The 26,744-nt window shown below is 44.8% G+C and overlaps 1 protein-coding gene across 1 annotated transcript in view; it reads right to left on the reverse strand.

The window, feature by feature from the left end:
* Nucleotides 1–2,407: 2,407 nt before the first annotated feature.
* Nucleotides 2,408–26,744, reverse strand: part of LOC142304354 (vomeronasal type-2 receptor 26-like) — a 71,585-nt gene continuing 47,248 nt past the window's right edge. The window contains exon 3 of the mRNA XM_075346811.1: nt 2,408–3,315. Within this exon, the coding sequence (XP_075202926.1) occupies nt 2,408–3,315 (908 nt within the window). The remainder of the gene's footprint in view (nt 3,316–26,744) is intronic.

Here is a 26,744-nt window from a genome sequence, read left to right on the forward strand (position 1 = left end):
CCCTGGTTCGTTTTCTTCAAAGGCGCTCTCCCACTGTGACACACAGATCGCTGTGTGTGACAGCGAGAGAGCGACAAATGAAGCGAGCAGGGAGCAGGAGCCGGCGTCTGACAGCTGAGGTAAGCTGTATCCAAGATAAACATCGGGTAACCAAGGTGGTTACCCGATATTTACCTTAGTTACCAGCCTCCGCAGCTCTCAGGCTGCCTGTGCTGCCGGCTCCGGCTCTCTGCACATGTAGCTGCTGTACACATCGGGTTAATTAACCCGATGTGTACAGCAGCTAGGAGAGCAAGGAGCCAGCGCTAAGCAGTGTGCGCGGCTCCTTGCTCTCTGCACATGTAGCTGCATTACACATCGGGTTAATTAACCCGATGTGTACTGTAGCTAGGAGAGCAAGGGGCCAGCGCTCAGTGTGCGCGGCTCCCTGCTCCCTGCACACACAGCTAAGCGGTGTGCGCTGGTAACTAATGTAAACATCGGGTAACCATACCCGATGTTTACCTTAGTTACCAGTCTCCGCAGCTTCCAGTCGGCGGCTCCGTGCAAGCGCAGCGTCGCTTGCACGTCGCTGCTGGCTGGGGGCTGTTCAGTGGTCGCTGGTGAGTTCTGCCTGTTTGACAGCTCACCAGCGACCATGTAGCGATGCAGCAGCGATCCTGACCAGGTCAGATCGCTGGTCGGATCGCTGCTGCATCGCTAAGTGTGAAGGTACCCTTAGACCCGGTGGTTTTGCATATACAATGAATAAAGATAAGTAAGTCCTAATCACGTTTGTAAAAACGAGGACATTCTGAACCATTGTGGGGTTTTTACATATCATCTACGGATGGAAAAGTTCTTTAAATGTTTTTTAAATAAAATTACCTTTTCATGGAGCTTGGATGCCGGATTATTCACTCCCTTTGCTAAAATTCTTAATTGCATGCACAATTTTAATGAATTTGTTGCTAAAAACGGCAACTAGCTGGTGGCCTATGCTGTCTAGGACATTTTTTTCTTCCCACATGCGTCTCTAAAATATGTGAAACACTCGAAGAAAGACATTTACAAAAAGAAATTATATATAAATATATATATATATATATATTATATATATATATATATATATACAGTATCTCTGTCACTTTAACCTCTTCCCCTGAGTGATTTTTAATTTTTAATTTCATTGTTTTTTGCTCCCCTTCTTTCGAAAGCCCTAATTTTTTTTTATTTTTTTCATAAATTTTGCCATATGAGGGCTCGATTTTTTGCAGGACAAGTTATACTTTTGAAATAAATTATTAGTTTTACAATTTAGTGTACTGGAAAACGGGAAAAAAAATTTCAAGTGCGGTGAAATTGTGAAAATGAAATTGTACAATTCTTTTTGGGTTATTTTATTCACCGTGTTCAATATGTGGTAAAACTGATGTGTCCTTATGATGCCTTATGTCGATACGAGTTCGTGAATACCAAACATGTATACTTTTATCTAAGGGGTTAAAAAACAATATAGAAGTTAATCCAAAATAAGTCCCACTTTTGGCGCCATTTACTGAAACCTGGAGCGTTCTCATTTTTCAGGATCTAGGGCTCAGTGATGGCTTTTTTTTACATCTTCAGCTGGCGTTTTTAATTAAACTACTTTTGAGCAGATGCTACATTTTCATATCCCTCGGCTCACTATACTTTCCTTACAATGGGGGTGGTATGTGAATCCCCAATATTGTGGCATACCACAAAGCAGCTATCTTGGAAGCTGCCCGGGGCTGATGGAGGAACAACTCAGATCACAGATGGTTACAAATCGAGGCTACCCTTCCCAACTGTAGCACCCCAAAAAGTTTAATTGACTTCCTAATCCTAGCCCCCACCACCCCTACAGGCCTCTCCCCATGTTGGCGGCTATAAAAGGCCTATGGCCAACCTGGGGTGAGTTAATCTCCGCCGCCCTTCTCCCCACTATATCTCTTAGGGCTGTTGAATCACATATCCAGGATTAAACTTAGCTTCTTGGGTAGACAAAAACCCTGTCACAATCGCAGATCTATATAACAAGGGTGCGCTGCTATCTTACTCAGATATGTGTGAGAAGTTTGGGCTCTCTCGTCAGTTTCTTTCAATTTCTCCAAATCCACCACTTTCTAAACTATTGTCAAACCCCGAATCTGCCCTCTCCAAATTCCCCTCATTTGTCACCGACTATTTTCAAAAACAAATTAGCAATTTCTACATTGCACAAAACTGTGATATAAAATGTGATGTCCTGATAAATGTATGAATTACTGGAGATAATGTAACATGAATCCTACATTTACATGTTTGTTTCTTATAATGACTATTATAGACTATTTTATTTTAATGTAACATGAGGTGTAATGTAAAGGATCAGGGATTATTGTCAGAGCTGGCCAGTATCTTACTATCAGTCCTTTCTTTTTCCGAGCAGCTCAGTTTTTCTATTCATTTCAGATCGAAACAAAATAATAAAACATTTTGGGAAAAATACACAACCTAAGAGTCCAGCACTTGAAGCCATCACTGCGAATATCTCCACAGCCACCATGTTCTTCCCTCTAGTGCTGAGATAAGCTGGAATCATGGAGATCCAGACACTGATGAACACCAGCATGCTGAAGGTGATGTACTTGGCCTCATTGAAGCTGTCCGGTAATGTCCTCACCATGAAAGCCAGAACAAAGCTCACAGCTGCCAGGAGCCCCAGATAACCCAACATGGAGTAGAAACAGATATCTGAGCCTTCATTACATTGAATAATGATCTTCCCAGGGTAAGACTCAGTGTCCCGATCTTGGAATGGGGAAGAAATAGACAACCAGATCACACAGAGTACAACCTGAAGGGATGAACACAACAATACTATGGTATAGGGCAGTTTCACACTCAGCCATTTTCTCCAGGGACTTCCAGGTTTAGTGGACTTAAAAGCAACACAAACCATGACAGTCTTGGCAAGAAGTGAAGAGATGGCTAATGAGAAGAAAATTCCAAAACTGGTTTCACGTAGACTACAAGTTACATCAGTAGGACGGCCAAGAAACAAGAAGACAGAGAGGAAGCTGAGGAAGATGGAGACCAGGAGAAGGTAACTCAGGTTCCGGTTATTGGCTCTAACAATAGGAGTGTCCCGATACGAAATAAAGTTTCCAAATATGAAGCCGGTCACGAGACATCCGGAGACAGAGACACCGGAAAATACAGAAGCAATGGTGTCATTCTGATAAGAGATGAATTCCATTACTTTGGGCAAACACCGATCTTTCTTCTCATTTGGCCATTCGTCACTTTGGCATTTCATGCAGTTCTCATTGTCTGTAGGAATATTTAATAACATATTACATTTATTATTGTCAAAATTCTATCTACAGTATCTGTCTGTATCTCAAATTCATTCATCTTTATTTGAATGACTTAATCCACATTGCATGTCCATTATAATTAACCTAATGGTTTGTGCATTAACTTAAATTTAAAAAAAAAAAATTCTGGGCTTCAGTGATAAACATGCCCAGTCTAGGAATCTGGCAAAATGGGTACATACTTGCCAGACCAGCTGCACCAAACTGCAGTATAGGCCTTTGGCCCTTTAAAACTCCTGCTTAGAGCCCTATGTGAGTGCACTGCGTCTGACAAAGGCCACTGCAGTGTACTCTTTCTATCTGATGCTGGTCAGTACCAGGCAGCGCCAGAACGTGTTTTTATGGGTAGAGTTCGCCTTCTGCTCAACAGTCGAGGGGATCCTCCTCTGTGCGCCCCATGCTGCAGAAGATCCTATGTTCTTACTGCTCTCTGCTCTCAACCTCTAGTGATTGCTGTTCCACCAATCAGAGAGTTCAAAGCATTTATTAGAGGTTGCAATATCTACTTCCTGCTCTCTGATTGGTGGAGCAGCCATCCTTAGAGGTTGCAGTGTGATGCCTCACCAATCAGAGAGCAGGAAGCATTGATGCTGCTCCGCTGAGAAGGCAGCTGGCTGCTCCACACCATGTGTAATAAGCTTCATACCGAACTGTGTGGAGCAGTCATGGAGGCTTATAAAAATGATCTCAACTGCATTTTAGTTGTTTTGGGGAAGGGAGTAGAAAGGGAGTGAAACCCAGCTAGAGGGGTGAAGTTGGGGCACATATCTGTGGGTCAGGCAGAAATAAGAGAGGAATTATCAATGTGTATCATTCTGGGTGATTTTATGCAGCCTCAGGTCCTCAACTGCAGTGTATTACTCTGTATGTGTGCCTCTGTGTACACAGTGATGTGTGTATGTGGTGACGTGTCTGTGCATCCAATGTATGTGGTGAGACAAGTGTGCAACCGTTTATGTGGTGAGTTGTGTGTGCATCCCTTTACATAGTGAAGTGTTTATGCATTTGTGTACGTTGTGATGTGTGTGTTTGTGCACCTCCGTATGCGTAGCAATGTGTGTACCACTGTACGTAGTGAGGTGTGCGTGCCTTCGTGCACGTGGTGACGTGTTTGTGCGCCTCCCTGTACATGGTGATGTTGGTGCATCCATATACATGGTGACGTGTATGTGCCTCCATATGCGTGTTGAAGTATATGTACGTCTATGTACATGGTAACATGTATGCGTCCATGATCATGGTGACCCTGGATAATGCCAAGGCCGGTGAGTGAACTAAATGTCACCACTGCAATAGTCAAACAAAGGGGAAGGGAGAAAGACAGGGAAACATAGACACAGGGATATACACCAATACCAAAGAAGTAGATAAACACCAGGGCTTAAAACGACTGGGGTCCAGCAGCATCCAAACACTTCCTTACTAGAGATGAGAGAACCTCCAATTCAGTTTGTGTTTCTCCTGTATTCGATGAACAGTTCATCAAACATATCTAAAGCCCACTGAATTCAATGGGACACAAAAGCAATGGCATAGACAACACTTTTAGGGTGCTCAAAAGCTGCCAAAAAAGCACAAACCATTTTACAGTGGAGCCACACTGTTGAGCGACACAGCCAATAGCTTCCTAGATAAGTAACGTAAGAATATTGAGGTGGATTAGTGACATGTGTAGGCCTGGTTCTCTGAGATCACTGTCACTACAGACAACACACAACTTGGAGACCCAACTTGGAGTCTCAACATTTACAAAACATAGGGGCAGACATTAGGACAGTGACATTACCTGCCCCAGAGTACCCATAGTGTCGTGGTGCAGCAGTCAGGCATGGGACATGCACGAGACAGGGTCTGGAGCAGCATTTCCATGTTTCAAATTATTTTAAAATGAAGAGGTGGATGAGTGACAGGTAGAGTTGAGCGCGGTTCGAGGTTCGAGGTTCTCCAGTTCGCGGCTCGAGTGATTTTGGGGGCTGTTCTAGATAGAACTAGAACTCGAGCTTTTTGCTAAAGCTCGATAGTTCTAGATACGTTCGAGAACGGTTCTAGCAGCAAAAAGACCAGCTAATTCCTAGCTGGCTTTCCGCTGTAATAGTGTAAGTCACTCTGTGACTCACACTATTATGAAATTTCAGTGTATAGTGTGCGGGAACAGCGCATTCAGATCACTGCTGTATGGATAATGGCGATCGCCATTTTTTTTTCCTTGTCTTCATTCCCTAAGCGTGCGCGTGTACTGCATTATAAAAACGAGTATCTGCCCGTCCGGACGCCATTATCTCTTCTGCGTCCTTGGTGTCAGTCACCGCCGGCGCAGCGCCTATCTCCGATACTGCTGTGTACGCTCTATACACAGCGCTGTACAGAATAGGGATAGCACTTTCTATCAGTCCTTTTAAGGGCTAATACCGGCAGGGTCAGAGCCATAGGTGACAGGTCCGTGAAAACAGAGTTTAACAGCTACACAAGATGACAGCGTCTGTGTAGCTAAGGTCAGGGATTTCCTCGCTGCATTTCCAAATTAGGAGGGATAGAAAGGCAGGCTTCCTTTCCTCTACCCAGAGACCCACAACCCTGCCACTGTACCCTCCTGCCCTTTGCACACTCAAACTCAATGTTACTAAGCCATTATACTAGCAAACACTGAGTGTACCTAGTGGCATCCTAAACGTGGCTGTTGGACTTCTGTATTGTCTCACTAGTGCAAAGATATTTGCAGCACGTCTGTCTGCATTGCACACTCAAACTCATTGCTACTAAGCCATTATACTAGCAAACACTGAGTGAACTTAGTGGCATCATAAAAGTGGCTGTTGGACTTCTGTATTGTCCCACTAGTGCAAAGATATTTGCAGCATGTCTGCCTGCATTACACACTCAAACTCATTGTTACTAAGCCATTATACTAGCAAACACTGCTGCCAGTTTAAGGGCCGTAGTTGCATTGTCAGGGATAATAATTGTTGTTTATTCTCCTGTTAATAAAGCTAGACCATCGCTGAAATCTACACCACCTCTCAATTTTTACTACCACATTTTAAGTGCACAATCTTGTCGCAATCAAAATGAGTGGCAAAATGACAGATGCTGGTGGAAAGGGGAAGAGGTGTGTTGGAAAAGGAAAAAAAGGGTTTGTCCGTGGGGAAGATGGCAAAGCTCCATTAACATCTGCTGAAGATAGACCATCTTCCAGCAAAAGTAAGATGTCTACTACTTACCGTGGACAATCCGATGTGCTCCCTTTTTTACGGACACGAACAATTGGAACAAAGGTAGATGATGGCCAAAAAAGGAAAATGCTTGAATGGATCTCAAGTGGTCCAACAAGTGCCCTCTCCGCCACCTCAACTACCGCAACCAAAAAACACCAGTCTTCTGAGTTGTCATCCCAATAAAACTTGCCTTCTCCCGTCTCTGAAGTCTCCATCCGCCCTGCACAGTATGGTGGAACTGAGATGGCTGAGTCTGCAGAGCTGTTCAGTCACACTATAGCCTGGGAATCAGAGGTCTGCTCCCAAGCTACAGTCAGTACAGACCAGGAAATGGTCTGCAGTGATGCCCAGAACCTTTGTGACTCTGAATCAGGCTGTGAGGACCAAGGTTTTGAGCATAATGTTGACCCTTTTTCACAAACTGTAACACCTGTTGTTATAGACAATGAGGAACATACTGATGACGATGAGACGCAGATACCAGATTGGGATGACAACTTAAATATTCGGTCAGGGCAAGAAGAGGCTCAGTCTGAGGGTGAGGGGAGTGCAAACACAACAATTGATGAGGAAGTTCTAGATCCCACCTACTGTCAACCCACAGTCAGGCCCTCGAGGAGGTCAACAGAGACGGTGGAGCAGGATGCAACTGACGACGAAGTTACCTTGCGCCTTCCTGGACAGAGTAGGAGTACTGGTAGCACGTCTACAACTGCATCCTCAGCCACCACTGTGCCTCTAAGCACTAGTCGTGGTGGATCAGCAGGTCGCATGCCCTCTAAGCCTTGCCTAGCCTGGTCCTTTTTTGACATAGCAAATGATCGCCCAAATTATGTGATCTGTAAAATTTGTCATGATTCTGTTAGTAGAGGGCAAAACCTCAGCAGTTTGACAACTTCTTCCATGAATCGTCACATGAATAAATATCATATGTCCCGGTGGGAAGCTCACCGTGCTGCAATGCGGCCTAGCGGAGCGAACCATCCACCGCCTGCCCCTTCTAGTGCATCCGCGCACTCTTCATCTTCTAGGACTGTGGGGACAGCTGTCACACCTGGTTTTCCACGCACAACTTCCACCACTGTAACCGCAACAGGCAGTTTGCTTGGTAGGTCATCAGTTGGTTTGGAAGGGGAAACAAGTACGTGTGTACAGCTCTCTCAGACATCGATACCACCAACGTTTGATGAAGGCGACATCATGTCTACGCCTGCACTTTCTTCACAAAGCTGCATTTTTCCAGGGACACCCTACTCAACACTGTCTACACACAGCAGCCAGATCTCTGTCCCTCAGATGTGGACAAATAAAAGGTCATTTCCTGCGACCCATGACAAAGCTAAGAGGTTGACTTTATCCCTCTGTAAGCTCTTGGCTACTGAAATGCTGCCTTTCCGCCTGGTGGACACACAGGATTTTAGAGACCTTATGTCTGTCGCTGTGCCCCAGTACCAGATGCCCAGTCGCCACTACTTCTCTAAGAAAGGTGTGCCCGCGCTACACCAGCATGTCGCACACAACATCACCGATTCCTTGAGAAACTCTGTGTGTGAACGGGTGCATTTCACCACCGATACTTGGACCAGTAATCATGGACAGGGACGGTACATGTCGCTGACTGGGCACTGGGTAACTATGGTGATAGATGGTGAAGGGTCTGCTGCACAAGTCTTGCTGTCCCCATGACTTGTGTGTCAATCCTCTGTCTGTCCAAGTTCCGCCACTGCTTCTGCCTCCTCCACCTCATCTGGGTCCTCCACCTCCGCACCAAGCCTACCTGGTCAGGCCACCAGAGTTCGCACTGCGCAGAAGGAATCACACACCCCTCATTACTATGCTGGCAGCAAAGCGCAACGACATCAGGCATTCTTTAGCTTGACATGTCTTGGAAATAGGAGTCACACAGCGGCTGAGTTGTGGGCAGCTCTGGAGACTGAGTTTAATAAATGGTTGTCTCCACTCAACCTGCAGCCTGGAAAGGCCGTGTGCGACAATGCTGCAAACCTGGGTGCGGCCCTTCGCCTGGGCAAGGTGACACACGTGCCTTGTATGGCTCACGTGTTGAACCTTGTTGTCCAGCAATTTTTAACACACTATCCCAGCCTAGATGGCCTTCTGACCAGGGCACTAAACCTGTCTGCTCACTTCCACCGCTCAACCGCCGCAGCTGAGCGACTTGCATCGCTCCAGAAGTCTTTCGGCCTGCCGGTTCATCGCCTGAAATGCGATGTGCCGACACGCTGGAATTCTACTCTCCACATGTTACAGCGACTGTGGCAGCACCGCCGAGCCCTGGTGCAATACGTCATGACGTATAGCCTGGGCCAACAAGATGCAGAGGTGGGGCAGATCACCCTGATGAAGTGGTCTCAGATCAAGGACCTATGCACCCTTCTGCACAGTTTCGACATGGCGACGAATATGTTTAGCGCTGACAATGCCATTATCAGCATGACAGTTCCAGTCATTTACATGCTGGAGCACACGCTAAACACTATTCGGAGTCAGGGGGTGGGACAACAGGAAGGGGAGGAACTAAAGGAGGATTCATATGCGCAAGACACAACAACATCACCAAGGTCCAGACGTTCATCATCACCAACGCGGCAGGCATGGGACCATGGGGGACAGGATCAACAAGGGCGCATGGTAGCCGGCGAAATGTTGAGGAAGGTGCAGGAGAACATGAAGAAATGGAGGACGAACTGTCTATGGACATGGAAGACTCAGCGGATGAGGGAGACCTTGGTCAAATTTCAGTTGAAAGAGGTTGGGGGGAGATGTCAGAGGAAGAAAGAACGGTTAGCACCTCTATGCCACAAACACAGCGTGGACTTGGTCCGCATGGCTGCGCAAGACACATGAGCGCCTTCTTGCTGCATTACCTCCAACATGACCCTCTTATTGTCAAAATTAGAAGTGATGATGACTACTGGCTTGCCACACTATTAGATCCCCGGTACAAGTTCAAATTTTGCGACATAATTCCAGCCATAGAAAGGGACGCACATATGCAGGAGTATCAGCAGAAGCTGTTACTCGATCTTAGCTCAGCTTTTCCACCAAACAACCGTGCAGGGAGTGAATCTCCCAGTTGTAACTTGACAAACATGGGACGGTCTCGTCATCTTCAACATTCTACCCGTACCAGTAGCACCGTATCTGGTGCTGGTAACAGCAATTTTATGGAATCTTTTCATAATTTTTTTAGACCGTCCTTTGCAAGGCCACCAGAGACAACAAGTCTGACACATAGTCAACGGCTGGAGAGGATGATACAGGAGTATCTCCAAATGAACATTGATGCCATGACTTTGCAAATGGAGCCTTGCCCATTTTGGGCTTCAAATCTTGAAAAATGGCCAGAGCTCTCAACTTACGCCTTGGAGATTTTGTCGTGTCCAGCTGCCAGCGTTGTCTCTGAACGTGTCTTCAGTGCTGCTGGGTGTGTGCTGACAGATAAGCGCACGCGTCTGTCCAGTGACAATGTGGACAGACTAACGTTCATCAAAATAAACAAGTCATGGATCCACAAGGAATTTACTACCCCTGTGTCATCCTGGGGAGAGTAAATGCTTGTGGATTTGGAATGTGCTTGATGCAAATCAAAACATCCTGTTTGCAACTAGGGCACAAGTGCTGCCACTGATGGGGTGTCTGTGTGGCCCAATTTTTTGAAAAAAAGGGATACTCCACTTGGAGTAACCCTTGCTTACATTGTTTTTAAAAATGATCCAAGATGCACAGTGCTGGGATCAGGAAAGACTTTGCTACCTACCCCGGGGTCTTCCTGGAAACGGTTAAGTATGGCGTATTTTTGATTGTGCTTGATGCAAATCTAGCTGTGAAGTGTACAACTGGGGCACAACTGCTTTCACTGAATGGGTGGGTGTGTGTGGGGCCCAATTTTTGGAAAAAAGGGAGACTCTGCTTGGAGTAACCCTTGCTTACAGTGTTTTTTAAAAGGAGCCAAGATGAACAAGTCATGGTTCAGCAAAGACTTAGCTACCTACCCCGGTGTCCTCCTGGGGACGGTTAAGTATGGCGTATTTTTGAATGTGCTTGATGCAAATCTAGCTGTGAAGTGTACAACTGGGGCACAACTGCTGCCACTGAATGGGTGGGTGTGTGTGGGTCCCAATTTTTGGAAAAAAGGGAGACTCCGCTTGGAGTAACCCTTGCTTGCTGTGTTTTTTAAAAGGAGCCAAGATGAACAAGTCATGGTTCAGCAAAGACTTAGCTACCTACCCCGGTGTACTCCTGGGGACGGTTAAGTATGGCGTATTTTTGAATGTGCTTGATTCAAATCTAGCGGTGAAGTGTACAACTGGGGCACAACTGCTGCCACTGAATGGGTGGGTGTGTGTGGGTCCCAATTTTTGGAAAAAAGGGAGACTCCGCTTGGAGTAACCCTTGCTTGCTGTGTTTTTTAAAAGGAGCAAAGATGAACAAGTCATGGTTCAGCAAAGACTTAGCTACCTACCCCCGTGTACTCCTGGGGACGGTTAAGTATGGCGTATTTTTGAATGTGCTTGATTCAAATCTAGCGGTGAAGTGTACAACTGGGGCACAACTGCTGCCACTGAATGGGTGGGTGTGTGTGGGTCCCAATTTTTGGAAAAAAGGGAGACTCCGCTTGGAGTAACCCTTGCTTGCCTAGTTTTTAAAAAGGAGCCAAGATGAACAGATCTGGGATCAGGAAAGACTTAGCTACCTACCTCGGTGTCATCCTGGGGACGGTGAAGGATGGCGTATTTTTCAAAGTGCTTGATGCAAATTCAGCTGTGAAGTGTACAACTGGGGCACAAGTGCTGCCACTGATGGGGTGTCTGTGTGGCCCAATTTTTGGAAAAAAAGGGAGACTCCGCTTGGAGTAACCCTTGCTTGCTGTGTTTTTTAAAAGGAGCCAAGATGAACAAGTCATGGTTCAGCAAAGACTTAGCTACCTACCCCGGTGTCCTCCTAGGGACGGTTAAGTATGGCGTATTTTTGAATGTGCTTGATGCAAATCTAGCTGTGAAGTGTACAACTGGGGCACAACTGCTGCCACTGAATGGGTGGGTGTGTGTGGGGCTCAATTTTTGGAAAAAAGGGAGACTCCGCTTGGAGTAACCCTTGCTTGCCGTCTTTTTAAAAATGATCCAAGATGAACAGATCTGGGATTAGGAAAGACTTTGCTACCTACCCCGGGGTCATCCTGGAAACGGTTAAGTATGGCGTATTTTTGATTGTGCTTGATGCAAATCTAGCTGTGAAGTGTACAACTGGGGCACAACTGCTGCCACTGAATGGATGGGTGTGTGGCCCAATTTTTGGTAAAAAGGGAGACTCCGCTTGGAGTAACCCTTGCTTGCTGTGTTTTTTAAAAGGAGCCAAGATGAACAAGTCATGGTTCAGCAAAGACTTAGCTACCTACCCCGGTGTCCTCCTGGGGATGGTTAAGTATGGCGTATTTTTGAATGTGCTTGATGCAAATCTAGCTGTGAAGTGTACAACTGGGGCACAACTGCTGCCACTGAATGGGTGGGTGTGTGTGGCCCAATTTTTGGAAAAAAGGGAGAACTCCACTTGGAGTCACCTTGTGGTGTTTTACATGATTTTAGAAGGGCGTGCCATGCCTATATCTGTGTCTTCTCCTCTTTTTCCTTGTCCAGCTCTTTTGTTTTCGCATGAGTATATGTCCTTGTCACTTTCCCATGTGTTTGTGTTGTGAGTTGTTTGTCACCTTTTGGACACCTTTGAGGGTGTTTTCTAGGTGTTTTTATGTGTTTGTGATTGCCTGCCATTGTTTCCTATGCGGTTCGAGTTCGGTTCGTCGAACGTTTGACGAACCGAACTCGAATGGGACCTCCGTTCGACGAACCGAACTCGAGCCGAACCACGGCCGGTTCGCTCATCTCTAGTGACAGGTATAGGCCTTGAGCTCTGAGACCCCTACCACTACAGACAACACACAACTTGGAGACTCAACTTGGAGTCTCCACCAGAGATAAGAGATCTTGATCGGAAAAGGATCGCCAAATTGAAAATCATATGATCTTTGGCAGTTTCGGTTCGGAATCAGAAATCCAAGCATTTGCCCTAAGTGTTGGCAATGTTTCTTTTTGATCACTACATGTTTGCGGCTTTTCTAAATTTTTAATATTACTTTCGCCACTTTAGTGGTGTTGTTTGATGACTGGGGGGATGTGTTTGATGAGGGGAGGGGGTAGAGAGAGGTCAGAGGAGTGTTATGTTTTTTTTCTTAACCTAATGTGTTGATGTTCCCTGCAGCCAATCACGGCACTGAAAACATCCACAAGGTTCAGACACAAGGGCTTGTGTCATTGGCTGCCTAAGTCACATGACCCTCTGTATATAAAAAGCGGACATGTGGCGTCTGTGCCATTTCATGATTGCTCAAGGTTAGGGAAGGTGTGGCTGCTAGACATTTTAACTAGAGGTTTAATGATAGGTAGTTGAGAATAGATAGGAGAGCAAAAGTGTACAATAGAGAAGTGCAGGGTAGGGAACGTGTCCCACAAATCTGCATTTCATCATCTAGTGATAGGCTAGCTGACTGTGTGCTCCAGCTCAAACTTTCCATTTACATAAATAAGGACACATCTGTGTTCCGGCTGTTAGTCAGGTACAAGAAAGGGTCTGGCTCAACATTTACAGCTTTCAATCTATTTTAAAATGAAGAGGTGTATGAGTGGCAGGTGTAGACCTTGTGCGCCAAGACCCCTGCCACTAAAGACAGGACATAACTTTTAGACCCAACTTGGAGTCTCTCTATTTACAAAAAAAATAGCTCATCGTGACTCTGGAGGAAGACAAATGAGGAGGAATAGGAGGAATATTAGGTGTTTCATACATAAAAAAGCCAAATTTATAAGTAACAGCATGGACATGCCCTTTGATTTTGGCCCCACCAAGACTTGTTAGTACCATCAGCAGCAGTACCAGTAGCAGCCACAGAAGCCGTGACAAAGGTGTCACAGACTGCAATAATGCAAGATCAATGCAGCAAACTGAAAACCACACCATCACCTAGTGTTCATAGTCTGCAACTGGCGTGGAAAACTCATTGGAGATCAATTAATTGTTCATCGTGTTGATAGTTAAGTGGTCCACACTTACAGAGGACTGCTGGATGCGCTTATCCATCAGGACACCATCAACAGTGCTGAAGACACATTCTGAGACAATGATGGCTGCCGGGCATGCCAAAACTACCAAGGCATGACTGGCGAGCTCAGGCCACTCTTCCATTTTTGAAGACCAAAATGCAAAAGTGTCCATACCACCAATACCAACATAATAGACTAGATATTCTAGCACCATCCTCTCCAATCATTCACTATGTGTGAGACTTGTACTCTGCTTTGCAGATGCACAGGATGATCTACAAAACGTGCCACAACTCACAGAAATTGCTTCTGTCACTTAAACTGTTGCTGATAATTTTTCTACGATGACAACTTATTGTTTCCATGGTTGGAAGTCTAGAACTGTGATGCACACTGTGTACCTTACTGTTGCATTGGAGAAAACCACTCTTAAGATTGTGTGAAGTTGGGGTTTCACGAAAGGAGTCCTGCGTACCACAGTAAAGGAGGAGATAGAAGCAGTAAAAACAGTGGATGGGGTGGCCGGTGGTTGGAGAGGTCCTCTAGGCTACGTTTTAACGCAGTAAAATTCCCAGAATAACGCATGTTCGTTGTGCATGTGACGGTTCATGGATATAGTTTTCAAATTCATGGAATTTCTGCTTCTAATAAGTCATTTTTTACAACGTTGGCAGATAACGTAAGTTGAGTAATCCTTTGCGGTCTCAAGAAAAGCTCAGGCTAGACAACCTTTGCCGACCATGCAAACTACAGACCCGTGACTGCTGCTCGTCATGTGAAGTTGTAGGACTTGTCATGTCTGCTTCAATAAGTATTCATATTGCGGATCGGATAGACAGATTGCTGGGTGGGGCTGGGGAAAACCCAGCGGTCATGGTGCACATTGGTACTAATGACAAAGTTAGAAGCAGGTGGAAGGTCCTTAAAAATGATTACAGGGAACTAGGAGAGAAGCTGAAGTCCAGGAGCTCCAAGGTGGTGTTTTCAGAAATACTACCGGTGCCACGAGCATCACTAGAAAGACAGCGGGAGCTTAGGGAGATAAATATGAGGCTTAGAAATTGGTGCAGGAAGGAAGGGTTCGGGTTCATGGAGAACTGGGCCGACTTCTCAGTCGGCTACAGGCTCTACGGTAGGGACGGGCTGCACCTCAATGGGGAAGGTGCAGCTGTGCTGGGGGAGAAAATGGTCAGACGGATGGAGGAGCTTTTAAACTAGGATCGGGGGGGAGGGAGGGTAGTGGAGCAAATAAGGGGAGAGATAGAGCAGATAGAGACAGTGAGACGGTAGGGGTCAATGAAGGATTAGGGGGGATGGGACATGCAAGGAACGTAGGGAGGCTAGGAGTAATAAAGGTGTTAATAGGATTAAATGTCTACTGGCAAATGCAAGAAGTCTTGCAAACAAAATGAATGAATTGGAGACTCTTATGTCAACCATGGATTATGATGTGGTGGGCATTACGGAAACCTGGCTGGATGAAAGCCATGACTGGGTGACAAACATACAGGGTTATAGTACATTTAGGAAGGACAGGAAAGGCCAAAAAGGTGGTAGGGTGTGTATATTTATTAAATCTAACCTAAAACCTGTGTTGTATGATGACATTGAGGGGAACAGCAACAATGTAGAGTCAGTATGGGTAAATGTACATGGGGAGGGGAATAATGGAAAAATGCTAATTGGAGTTTGCTATAAGCCTCCTAACATACCTCAACAAATAGAGGGTGAAATGCTGGAACAAATTGAAAAGGCAGCTAATAATAATAATCGGGTTCTTATTATGGGGGATTTCAACTATCCAGACATTCACTGGGACATAGAATCTTCTTGTTCTGCTAAAAGCTGTAAGTTCTTATCTACTGTTCAAGACCATTTCCTCTCTCAGATGGTAGGTGAACCGACCAGGGGAGATAATTTGCTAGATCTGGTCCTGTCAAATAGACTGGATACAATTTCAGATCTACAGGTCCAGGAGCACTTGGGCACCAGCGATCATAATATGGTAAGCTTCAACATAATATTCAATGGAACATTTCAAAGGGGGAATGCTAAAACCTGGAATTTTAGGAAAGCTGATTTCAACAAATTAAGGGAAGAGCTTAAATGTGTAGATTGGGACAAAGTCATAATAACTGGGGATATCGAACATAAATGGGGTAAGTTTAAGGATATACTACTAGAGTCCTGTAAAAAACGTATACCCTCTGGTAATAAAATGTCCAGGAATAAAAAGAAACCACTATGGATAAATAAGACTGTACAAAGTATAATAAAACAAAAACAAAGGGCATTTAAAATCTTAAAGGCTGAGAATACAGAAATAGCATTTCAGAAGTATAAAGATATCAATAGGAAATGTAAAAAAGAAATCAAACAAGCAAAATTAGCTACTGAAACAAAAATCGCCAATGACATTAAAATAAATCCCAAAATCTTTTATAAATACATTAATGCCAAAAGGAAAACAAAGGATAGTATCGGCCCCTTAAAATATAATAACAAGTTAGTTATAGAGGACAAACAAAAGACTGAGATATTAAATAGGCATTTCTCATCTGTATTCACCAAGGAACTGTCTGTACCAGGGATCATTCAACAAGTGAAAAATCAAAGTTCACCACCCGATATAATTAATTTAACACAAGATGAAGTACGCCTATGTGACGCCCAGAGACCGGGGTACCCAGCACCGGATCGGGGGTCTATTTCTTGAGGGGATGTCACGGGTGGCTCGACCCGGGCTGTGGTCTCAGGCGATGCACAGTGCAATGGGGGGGTATTTACAGGGGATAAATAAAAGTTTATAAGAGTTTTTCGTGACGCCACCCGGAATAAATGTGGCTATTTATGGCCACTGCTGCCAGTAGCTGGCCGGGGATGATGATGTGGGGCAGCTGAGGTGGAAAGCCCTTTCCGGGTAGGGCTGTGGGTCCCAGGCAGGTGAGGTAAAAGTCAATGGTGGTTTTAGATAATGGTATTGTGAGGAGACTTTAGGGGCGCAGACACTTACTTGATCAGCAACAGGTTTTCTCAGCTTCGATGGTCCCAATCCTGGATAGGTGGCAACTGTCCAAATGAGAGACTGAGGCGCAGGCAACGTTTAACCGGTTTACTTCAACAAAAAACTGCATAACAACAAGTCCCGTCACCGGAGTCTGTATAAGGAGGACTAAGTTACTCTGCCCTGCCAGGTCCTTGGCCTCCTTCTTTGCGCTGTCTGTGTGTGGCCCTGCTGCTGTTTGTGAACTGGCTGCCGGCCCAAACTGTCCCTCCTGGGTCCTAATTCAACAGGCAACTCAAGTCCTTTTCCCCTGCTTACCCCCTCTGGGAGTACCGCTGAACTCACTGGATGTTGCTGTGTCTGACCCTGGTGAAGCTTGAATCGCCTTCACTTCTCCTGGTTGCTGTATTGTGTGAAACTAATGCAGCCACGGATCCGGTGTCCGTATTTGAGCCTTTTCAGGGGTAGAGATTAATGGCTACCCGGTTCCTAAAATGTTCCTCTTCTCTGTCTCCTCTTCCTCAGACCAATGGCTTGGGCCTGGAAATTGTCAGTCTCTCCTTAGTACCTCAGAGCAATTTCTCTTTGACTGCTCCTTTGAGCGTCCCGGCTCCAACTGAACAAACTAAACTGTCAATTTTACCTCAGATCAGAATATCTCTAGGGGAGTCTCTTGAGCTCCCCCTTCTGGCCAGAGGTGGTAGTGCGGTGTCTGCTCTAGTGCTTGTATTGAGTAACTAATGATGGTTTTATTGTGGCTAATACCCCTAGGGGTGCCACACCTACGTCTGAGTAAATTAAACATTGACAAATCCCCAGGGCCAGATGGCATTCATCCACGAATATTGAGGGAATTGAGCTCCGTAATCGACAGACCGCTGTATCTCATCTTTTTAGACTCACTTGTAACAGGGTTGGTGCCTCAGGATTGGAGGATTGCTGATGTGGTACCGATATTTAAGAAAGGTAAGAGGGTAGATCCAGGCAACTACCATCCAGTAAGCCTGACATCAGTAGTATGCAAAGTTTTTGAGGGCATTTTAAGGGATGACATGCAAAAATATATTGCAGAAAATAATATGATAACTGACAAACAGCATGGATTCATGAAAGATAAGTCGTGTCTAACCAACCTGTTGGGGTTCTATGAGGGGGTAAGTTCAAATCTGGATATTGGTAATGCAGCTGATGTGATTTATTTGGACTTTGCAACGGCATTTGATACTGTACCACATAATAGCCTTATACTAAAGCTCCAGAAGCAAGGACTAGGGGACACAATATGCAACTGGGTAAGGAATTGGCCAAAAGATAGGAAACAAAGAGTAGTCATAAATGGAACATTCTCTAAATGGGCTATAGTCAGCAGTGGGGGCCGCAGGGATCTGTGCTTGGACCAATTCTTTTTAATCTCTTTATTAATGACCTTGTGGATGGGATTGATAGTACAGTGTCAGTCTTTGCCGATGACACCAAACTATGTAGGATATTAAAAACTGACCTGGATAGTACAATATTACAAAAAGATCTGGATAAGATGTCAGAATGGGCAGATACTTGGCAAATGAGATTTAATGTTGATAAATGTAAAGTAATGCACCTAGGACAGAGTAATCTTTCAGCTGCGTATACATTAAATGGAAGTAAACTCGGGACTACAGAACAGGAGAAGGACTTGGGTATTCTCATTACAAATAAGCTGAGCAGCAGCACTCAATGTCAGGCAGCAGCTGCTAAAGCAAACAAGATTCTAGGATGTATAAAAAGAGAGATTAGATCCCGTGATCCCAACGTATTGTTACCCCTCTATAAATCACTTGCAAGGCCACATCTGGAATACGGGATCCAGTTTTGGGCTCCACATTTTAAAAAGGACATTCAGAAGTTAGAGTCAGTTCAAAGGCAGCAACTAGACTATTACAAGGAATGGAGGCCGCCCGTATGATGACAGGTTGAAAAAGTTAGATATGTTTAGCTTAGAAAAAAGACGTCTCAGAGGAGATCTCATTTATATGTATAAATACATGTGTGGTCAATATAAAGGACTGGCACATGACTTATGACAAAGACAGTACTAAGGACCAGGGGGCACTCACTGCGAGTGGAAGAAAAGCGATTCCGGCAGCTAAATAGGAAAGAATTCTTTACAGTTAGAGCAGTCAGACTGTGGAATGCCGACCACAAGAGGTAGTAATGGCAGATACTATAACAGCTTTTAAAAAAGGGCTGGATGATTTCCTCAGTACACAAAACATTGTTGGTTATAAATGACTTAGTGACTAAATGTAGAACTGGTGGAGGAAGGTTGAACTAGATGGACCTAGGTCTTTTTTCAACCTAAGTAACTATGTAAGTGTTTGTGCGGGAAGCTGCAACGATACTTCCTCGTCTTTCTCCTCCACTTCTTCTGCTAAGCTACTCAGCTGCGTGCTTCTACGTTTACACCATTTTTGATGTACAGTCTCATGGTCGACCTCTATGTTGTCCCTCTTCTCTCCCTGAAAATCAACCTCCTCCTCTTCCTGACCTGACAGCACTGTACAGTACATGTGCACCTCACGCATCTCTGTCTCATCATCATCATCATCACTTCCACCCCAAGGGCTTAATGTCTGGTGACAAGGGTCTGGATTCTTCTTTGACTGCCCCAGATCCAACTGACAAAGATTTTGAGCATTGGTGAATATGCTTTCCTCCTCTTCAGTATGGTAATCTTCGTAGCAGACCTCTGATGCACATGTAATGGAATGTGTGTACCATTCTCCAGACTCGCCCATCTATGGCTCCCCACAGTCAATTGGGTAGTTAGAGTTGTGACACGGGGGAAGTAAGGGAAATTGGGGTGCCACCCCTGAGGACTGTACTGTGTGTAATGTTGAGGTGGAGGAAGAGTAGGACAAGAGGCCATTTGATGCAATGTTTGCCATACACAGTAGAACATGCTCTTACTGGGCCAAATATACAAGTTGTACACCTGTGCAGCTGTCAAATAAAGGGAGAGGATAAGTCCGTCCAGTAACAGAATTTAATAATGGAGAAGGGGTTTTATGCCGCGCTATTCACCAGGCACATGGACGAGAAGATATTCAATGTTCCTTCATTGTAGCTTGAGTCTACGCGTTTCAGGAGCTCTGCTCCCTTCATCAGGACATAAGGCACAAAAATAACATATCCTTGTGCCTGGTGAATAGCGCGGCATAAAACCCCTTCTCCATTATTACTATCTGTTATCTACCACGGGGGCTGCAGCAGAATTCACCTTAACACCACATGCTTATACAGGAGTTGTGACTGGCACAACTCTTTGAGGTGAGTGCAAATCTTCCACTTCTCTCGGTATATACCGGGTAAGACCCTATTGTGCTTTCTAGTTCCACAGTTTTTCTAACCAGTAGCAGAATTTCTCATTTGTCTTTGGATTCAAGCTAGTGTTTGTTTAGTAGAGCTTTCAGTAATATTAGACCCTACCCCACGTAAACCTCGAACACCATGCCTGGTCCCTCTTCTACCATGACCTTGGGATTTCCCACTCATGTTTGATGTACCCATCCCCTATTTTTCTTAGCAGCTTCAAAACTCTAGATCCACAGCAGTCAGTCACTTGTCACTAATTTAGCATTGACTACTTTCATGATGAAATAGCAATTTTGGCTGGAAGACAGAAGTTGCAACATCTATTTAGATGGGAAATTGCAAGTTGTTGCATGACCATAGAATTTGCAATCTCTATTTAGATGATGAAATGGTAATTTTTGGCTGGACAACAGAAGTAGCAAACTTTATTTACATGATAAAATGGCAATCTTTGGCTGGACCGCATAATTTAAAATCTCTATTTAGATTATGAAATGGCAATTTGTCGTTGGAACACAAAGCAGCAATCTCTTTTTAGCTGAAATGGCAATTTGTGGTTGGACCACAGAATTTGCAATCACTATTTAGATGATGAAATGGCATTTTTTTCCATGAAACAAAGAATTTTGCAATCACTATTTAAATGCTGAAATTGCAATTTGTGGGTGGACCATGAAGTAACATTCTCTATATAGATGATGAAATTGCAATTGTAGAATGGAGCACAGAAATAGCAATTTCCATTTAGATGAAATTGCAAGTTGTGGCTAACCACAGAGTTTTGCAATCACTATTTAAAGGTTGTAATGGCAATTTGTGGCTGGACCGCAGAATTTCCATTCACTATTTAGATGATGAAATGGCAATTTGTGGTTGGACCACAGAATTTCTAATAACTTTTTAGATTATAAAAGTATAATTTGTCGCTGGATCACAGAATTAGCTTTGACTACTTAGATCATGAAATGGCACTTTTTTTGCTGGCTTCCCCTGCAGCAAGTGTACTGTCGTAATGAATGTGTGTTTTGCATGGCAGTGGATGTGATCACAAACAGGTTCATCTGCCTATCCACAAAAATAGGACTTGTCCGTATCTTTGGCTGACCAGTAGAGATGAGCGAACCGGTCGCGGTTCGGCTCGAGGTCGGTTCGCCGAACGGAGGTCCCGATCAAGTTCGGTTCGTCGAACGTTCGACGAACCGGACTCGAACCGCATAGGAAACAATGGCAGGCATTCACAAACACATGAAAACACCTAGAAAACACCCTCAAAGGTGTCCAAAAGGTGACAAACAACTCACAACACAACACAAACACATGGGAAAGTGACAAGAACAAATTCTCATGCGAAAACAAAACAGCGTTATGAGGAAAAAGAGGACGAGACACAGATATATGAGTATATGCAAGGAAACATCGATGCTATTACTGTGCAACTTGAGCCCTGCTCATTTTAGGCTTCCAATCTGGATAAATTGCCTGAGCTTGCCACGTACGCCTTGGGGATCTTGTCGTGTCCTGCAGCCATCGTTCTCTCGGAACCTGTCTTCAGTGCTGCTGGGGGTCTGCTGGCAGATAAGCACACGTGTCTGTCCACTGACAATGTGGACATGGCTCTCAGAGAACTTTTCTTCCCCTGGGTCAGCCAGGGGAGGCGAAAGGCACGCGTATTTTTGAGAGTGCTTCATGCAAAGCATCTCTTTCATTTTGAAAAGGGGGATCAACTGATGCCAGTCAAGTGGGGTGTGTGTGGCCCAATTAGTGGCAACGAGGGAGACTGTGGTTGGAGTCCCCTCGCTGTGTTTCTAAAAGAACCAAGATGAACAAGTCATGGCTCTCAGAGGACTTTTCTTCCCCTGGGTCATCCAGGGGACGGGAAAGGCACGCGTATTTTTGAGAGTGCTTCATGCAAAGCATCTTTTTCTTTTTCAAAAGGGGGGTCAAGTGATGCCAGTCAAGTGGGGTGTGTGTGGCCCAATTAGTGGCAACGAGGGAGACTGTGGTTGGAGTCCCCTCGCTGGGTTTCTAAAAGAACCAAGATGAACAAGTCATGGCTCTCAGAGGACTTTTCTTCCCCTGGGTCATCCAGGGGACGGGAAAGGCATGCATATTTTTGAGAGTGCTTCATGCAAAGCATCTTTTTCTTTTTCAAAAGGGGGGTCAAGTGATGCCAGTCAAGTGGGGTGTGTGTGGCCCAATTAGTGGCAACGAGGGAGACTGTGGTTGGAGTCCCCTCACTGTGTTTCTAAAAGAACCAAGATGAACAAGTCATGGCTCTTAGAGGACTTTTCTTCCCCTGGGTCATCCAGGGGACGGGAAAGGCACGCGTATTTTTGAGAGTGCTTCATGCAAAGCATCTTTTTCTTTTTCAAAAGGGGGGTCAAGTGATGCCAGTCAAGTGGGGTGTGTGTGGCCCAATTAGTAGCAACGAGGGAGACTGTGGTTGGAGTCCCCTCGCTGTGTTTCTAAAAGAACCAAGATGAACAAGTCATGGCTCTCAGAGGACTTTTCTTCCCCTAGGTCATCCAGGGGACGGGAAAGGCACGCGTATTTTTGAGAGTGCTTCATGCAAAGCATCTTTTTCTTTTTCAAAAGGGGGGTCAAGTGATGCCAGTCAAGTGGGGTGTGTGTGGCCCAATTAGTAGCAACGAGGGAGACTGTGGTTGGAGTCCCCTCGCTGTGTTTCTAAAAGAACCAAGATGAACAAGTCATGGCTCTCAGAGGACTTTTCTTCCCCTGGGTCATCCAGGGGACGGGAAAGGCACGCGTATTTTTGAGAGTGCTTCATGCAAAGCATCTTTTTCTTTTTCAAAAGGGGGGTCAAGTGATGCCAGTCAAGTGGGGTGTGTGTGGCCCAATTAGTGGCAACGAGGGAGACTGTGGTTGGAGTCCCCTCGCTGTGTTTTACATGATTTTCGAAGGCCATGACATGCCTAATAGGTTGAGTTTCATCATCTGCAACTTGTTGGCAACAGAAAGGCTGCCTTTACACCCTTTTGAGACCGAGGATTTTCGAGACCTTATGCCCATTGCAGTGCCCCAAGAGCCGATGGCCAGTCGTCACTCCTTCTCCAAGAAAGGCGTGCCCGTGCTACCACAGCAGGTCGCACACAACCTCACCGATTCCTTGAGAAACTCTGTGCGTGACAGGGTGCATTTCACCACAGATACTTGGACCAGTAAGCATGGACAGGAGAGTTACATGTTGCTGACTGGGCACTGGGTAACTATGGTGAGAGATGGAGAAGGGTTTGCTGTACAAGTCTTGCCGTCCCCACGAGTTGTGTGTCAATCCTTCCTCTGTATGTACAAGTTCCTCCACTGCTTCTGCCTCCTTAACCTCGTGTGGGTCCTCCACCTCGGCCCAAACCCTGTGTGGTCAGGCCACCCTTCCTTGTAACTGCGCCCAAGGAATCCCACATACCTCCTTACTATGCTGGCAGCAGAGCTCAAGGCCATCAGGCGGTCAAATGTTTACTTTGAAATGTAGGGGAAATGGGAGACACTGCTGAGGAGTTGTGGACGGTTAGCTCTGGAGAGTGAGACCGAGTTTCATCAATGGTTGTCTACACTCAACCAGCAGTCAGGGAAGGTTGGGTGCGACAATTATGCAAACCAGTCTGCGACCCTTCTTCAGGGCAATGTGACACACGTGCCTTGTATGGCTCACGTGTTGAACCTGGTTGTCCAGCAATTTTTAAAACACTATCCCGGCCTACATGGCCTTCTGCAGAGGGCACGGTGTAACGCCTGCCTGGATCTACACACTCAGATGGGCTGTAAAGGATAGGCTAGAGGCAAGCCACTCACCAAGCTGGACACCCAGAACCCTGAAACCCTTTAACCCCTATACAGTGAATTTTAATTACACAGGGCCCAAGTTGATCAATACCTGTGGAAGGCTGCAGGTCCAGAGAATAGTAGTCATGCAGGGTCAAAAACATTAATTGAGGAAGAGGAACAGAATGGGATGGCCAGGACTTAATCAGAAAACAAGCAGAGGTGAAATGCGGATCGGACAACGAGGTACATAAACAGCAAGCAGGAAAAGTAGTCAGGTAACAAGCACACAAACTCATAAAACTGAACTGGGGGTAACAGTAACAAGAGGTTCATAGCTTTGTCTGGCAGTGGTCTGCAGACAGGAGGGGCCTAAAGAAGGGTGTGGTGTCTTCCCATTGGTTGTAGCTGAATGATGGTACTTCATCTGTGAGATACCCACCACCTACATTCAGCCTGTGGTTCTGTATCTGTCAAGGTAACGCAACCCAGTGGGTGACCATAACCTGCGTCCACCTGCGCCGCAGGTATCGACTCCTTTCCCATCATCAGCACTATGCACGAAAGGAACACGTTGTTACCTGGCGACCGGAGTACAAATTGATTGAGTGGACTATGTTGGTGACTTATAAGACTATATGGTGTGCACTCAGCTACAAGTGAATTTGGAGGTGCTAGTGAGTGGACCAAGGTCCAGACTATCATATATACTGTAGACACTGCACTCTCTACTCAAAAGGAGTATAAAAAGACCAACAAATTTGTTTGTTCAAAAAATTTTTTTGTATTTTTATTTTTTGTCAATACTATAAGTAGAAGAAAAAAATATAATACATATGGTGGGACGTTTCGGCCTTAACATCGGCCTTCTTCACGCCGTATTACACTGCAGAAAAGGCAAAATAAGGTAGAATCAACACATGAAAACACGCTATTTACATATATTTACATTTATACATTAGAAAAAAAGAGTAGAATTTCTATCTCAGAGAAGAGAATTTCTTGAAGGAATTTTTCCATGTCAACATTAAATCACTGGACATATGAGGTGCAACATTACATAATAGGTTACCATAAAAGTAACATGTAAAAACCAGGCAAAAAGCGACAGTAGTAAAGTAAAAAATGAAGATGAGAGATAAATATATATGCCACCTACCTCCATAGGGAAGAGGGAACTAGTTTCCAACAGGTGAAAGGAGTAAATGCAAGAAGGAATAGGATAGAGGGAACACTCTGGATATTGTTTTTTTCTATTGGTCACAGAAAGCAATTCCTGTAAATAAAGGTAAAGGATTGAGTAGGTAGCAGACCAACATATAGGGTAATAAGGACCCCTGATGGGGATGTGTACATCTGGATTGGATTACCTGATAGGAAAAGTATCTCAGGGTGCGTCTGCTTTGGCGAGATCTAATAAGTATGCCCGTGGAATATTTGGGATTGTGGTCCCTATAGTATAGAATGAAGAATCATAATGGGTATTTTTTCAGAAACGGTTTAAAAGAGTGTCTATGGGGCATGTTGTGGATAAATTAACTACCTCGTAGTACTGTATATCCTTATTTCAATAATATTGAGAATAATGCAGAACCTTGTTCCGGATATGCTATTCTTAAATACAACACCACGCTGTTTGTCCTATAGAGAAAGGGACGTATATAATCAACCAGTCACTGCAGCCATGATACGGGTTATCTAGCAGCACAAATACCTTTTTGGATTCCACAAATAAGTTGTAGTTACTTGTTTGCCCTGTGTTGATCCTTACAGAATGTGGCTCCTTGAAAGAGATATGAGTTGAGCATACTTAGGAATATTGTACATATGTGCGGTTATCAGTGTACAATGTAAAGCAATGGTACCTCGGAGCAGTCTAGATTATTGGTCACCACTTGTTGCAGGGAGTAGTTAACCAGCAGAAGCTTGCTGTAATCTAGGAGAGGTAATATGTGTCAGGGTTGAGAGCAAGTGTCAGGTCATGTAATGAAGCTGCTCAGCATAGTAAGCGTTACCTGTGTTATCCTTATACAGAAGGTATGTAAGGGGGAGTGTTGAGTGTCCCTCTATGAGATAAAAAAACGAGGTTAAATCATTATATACAGGGTGCTCCCGGGTGGAGGGGTGTGGGATCGCATCATACCTTATGGACGCCGTCTTCCCAGACTGTGGCTGCTGCAATGAGGGACTACGCTCCCCGGCTATTTACTTCCGAAATCCGGAAGTGACGTCAGACGCCGGCGCATGCGCAGTAGCGCTATGCGTTCGTATTAGTGTGAATAAGGTACCGTTAGGTATGTAATAGAGACACAGGCGCCTGCGCAGTTGTTGATTTTTGATACTTAGGGGAATGACTGTACTGGGAAGACGTTTTCATAGTATGTAGATGTTTGTAACAGTAGACAGAGAGGATGAAAGATAGGTAGAGGATGAGAATGGAGAAATAATTGACCTTGTGCAAAACGGTGTGTGGGAATCCCACTGTAGATGGTACATATACACAATAAATAGTAAGTGGACATGAGTATATATATGTATAAACATTATGAACAGAGGCACAGTATAACCCTATTATAGCATAAGTAGTATATCACAGAGGTTAAAAGCCATATAATGTTAGTCGTTTGACCTAAAGGAGAAAAAATGTTAATGCATATAGTATAAGGGTCCCAATATACTACTTGGTGCGTAACAGTATAGCGTACATAATACTATGTGGTGGTGCCAATATATACTTTACCATCTAACAGTGGGTGCGTAGTGGAAGCAGAAATGGTGGTAGAGGTTTTTCTTAATTTTTCTGTAAAGAATTACAAGAAGATTAGTCCTCAGATATCCTACAGTTAAAAGAGTAGATAAACATATGAAAAGTTATTTTGTAGGCCAATCAATTTCTCTATTAAGTCCTTTAGGTGTAAGG

Source organism: Anomaloglossus baeobatrachus, chromosome 1 (assembly GCF_048569485.1).
Source record: "Anomaloglossus baeobatrachus isolate aAnoBae1 chromosome 1, aAnoBae1.hap1, whole genome shotgun sequence".
Lineage (NCBI taxonomy): Eukaryota > Metazoa > Chordata > Amphibia > Anura > Aromobatidae > Anomaloglossus > Anomaloglossus baeobatrachus.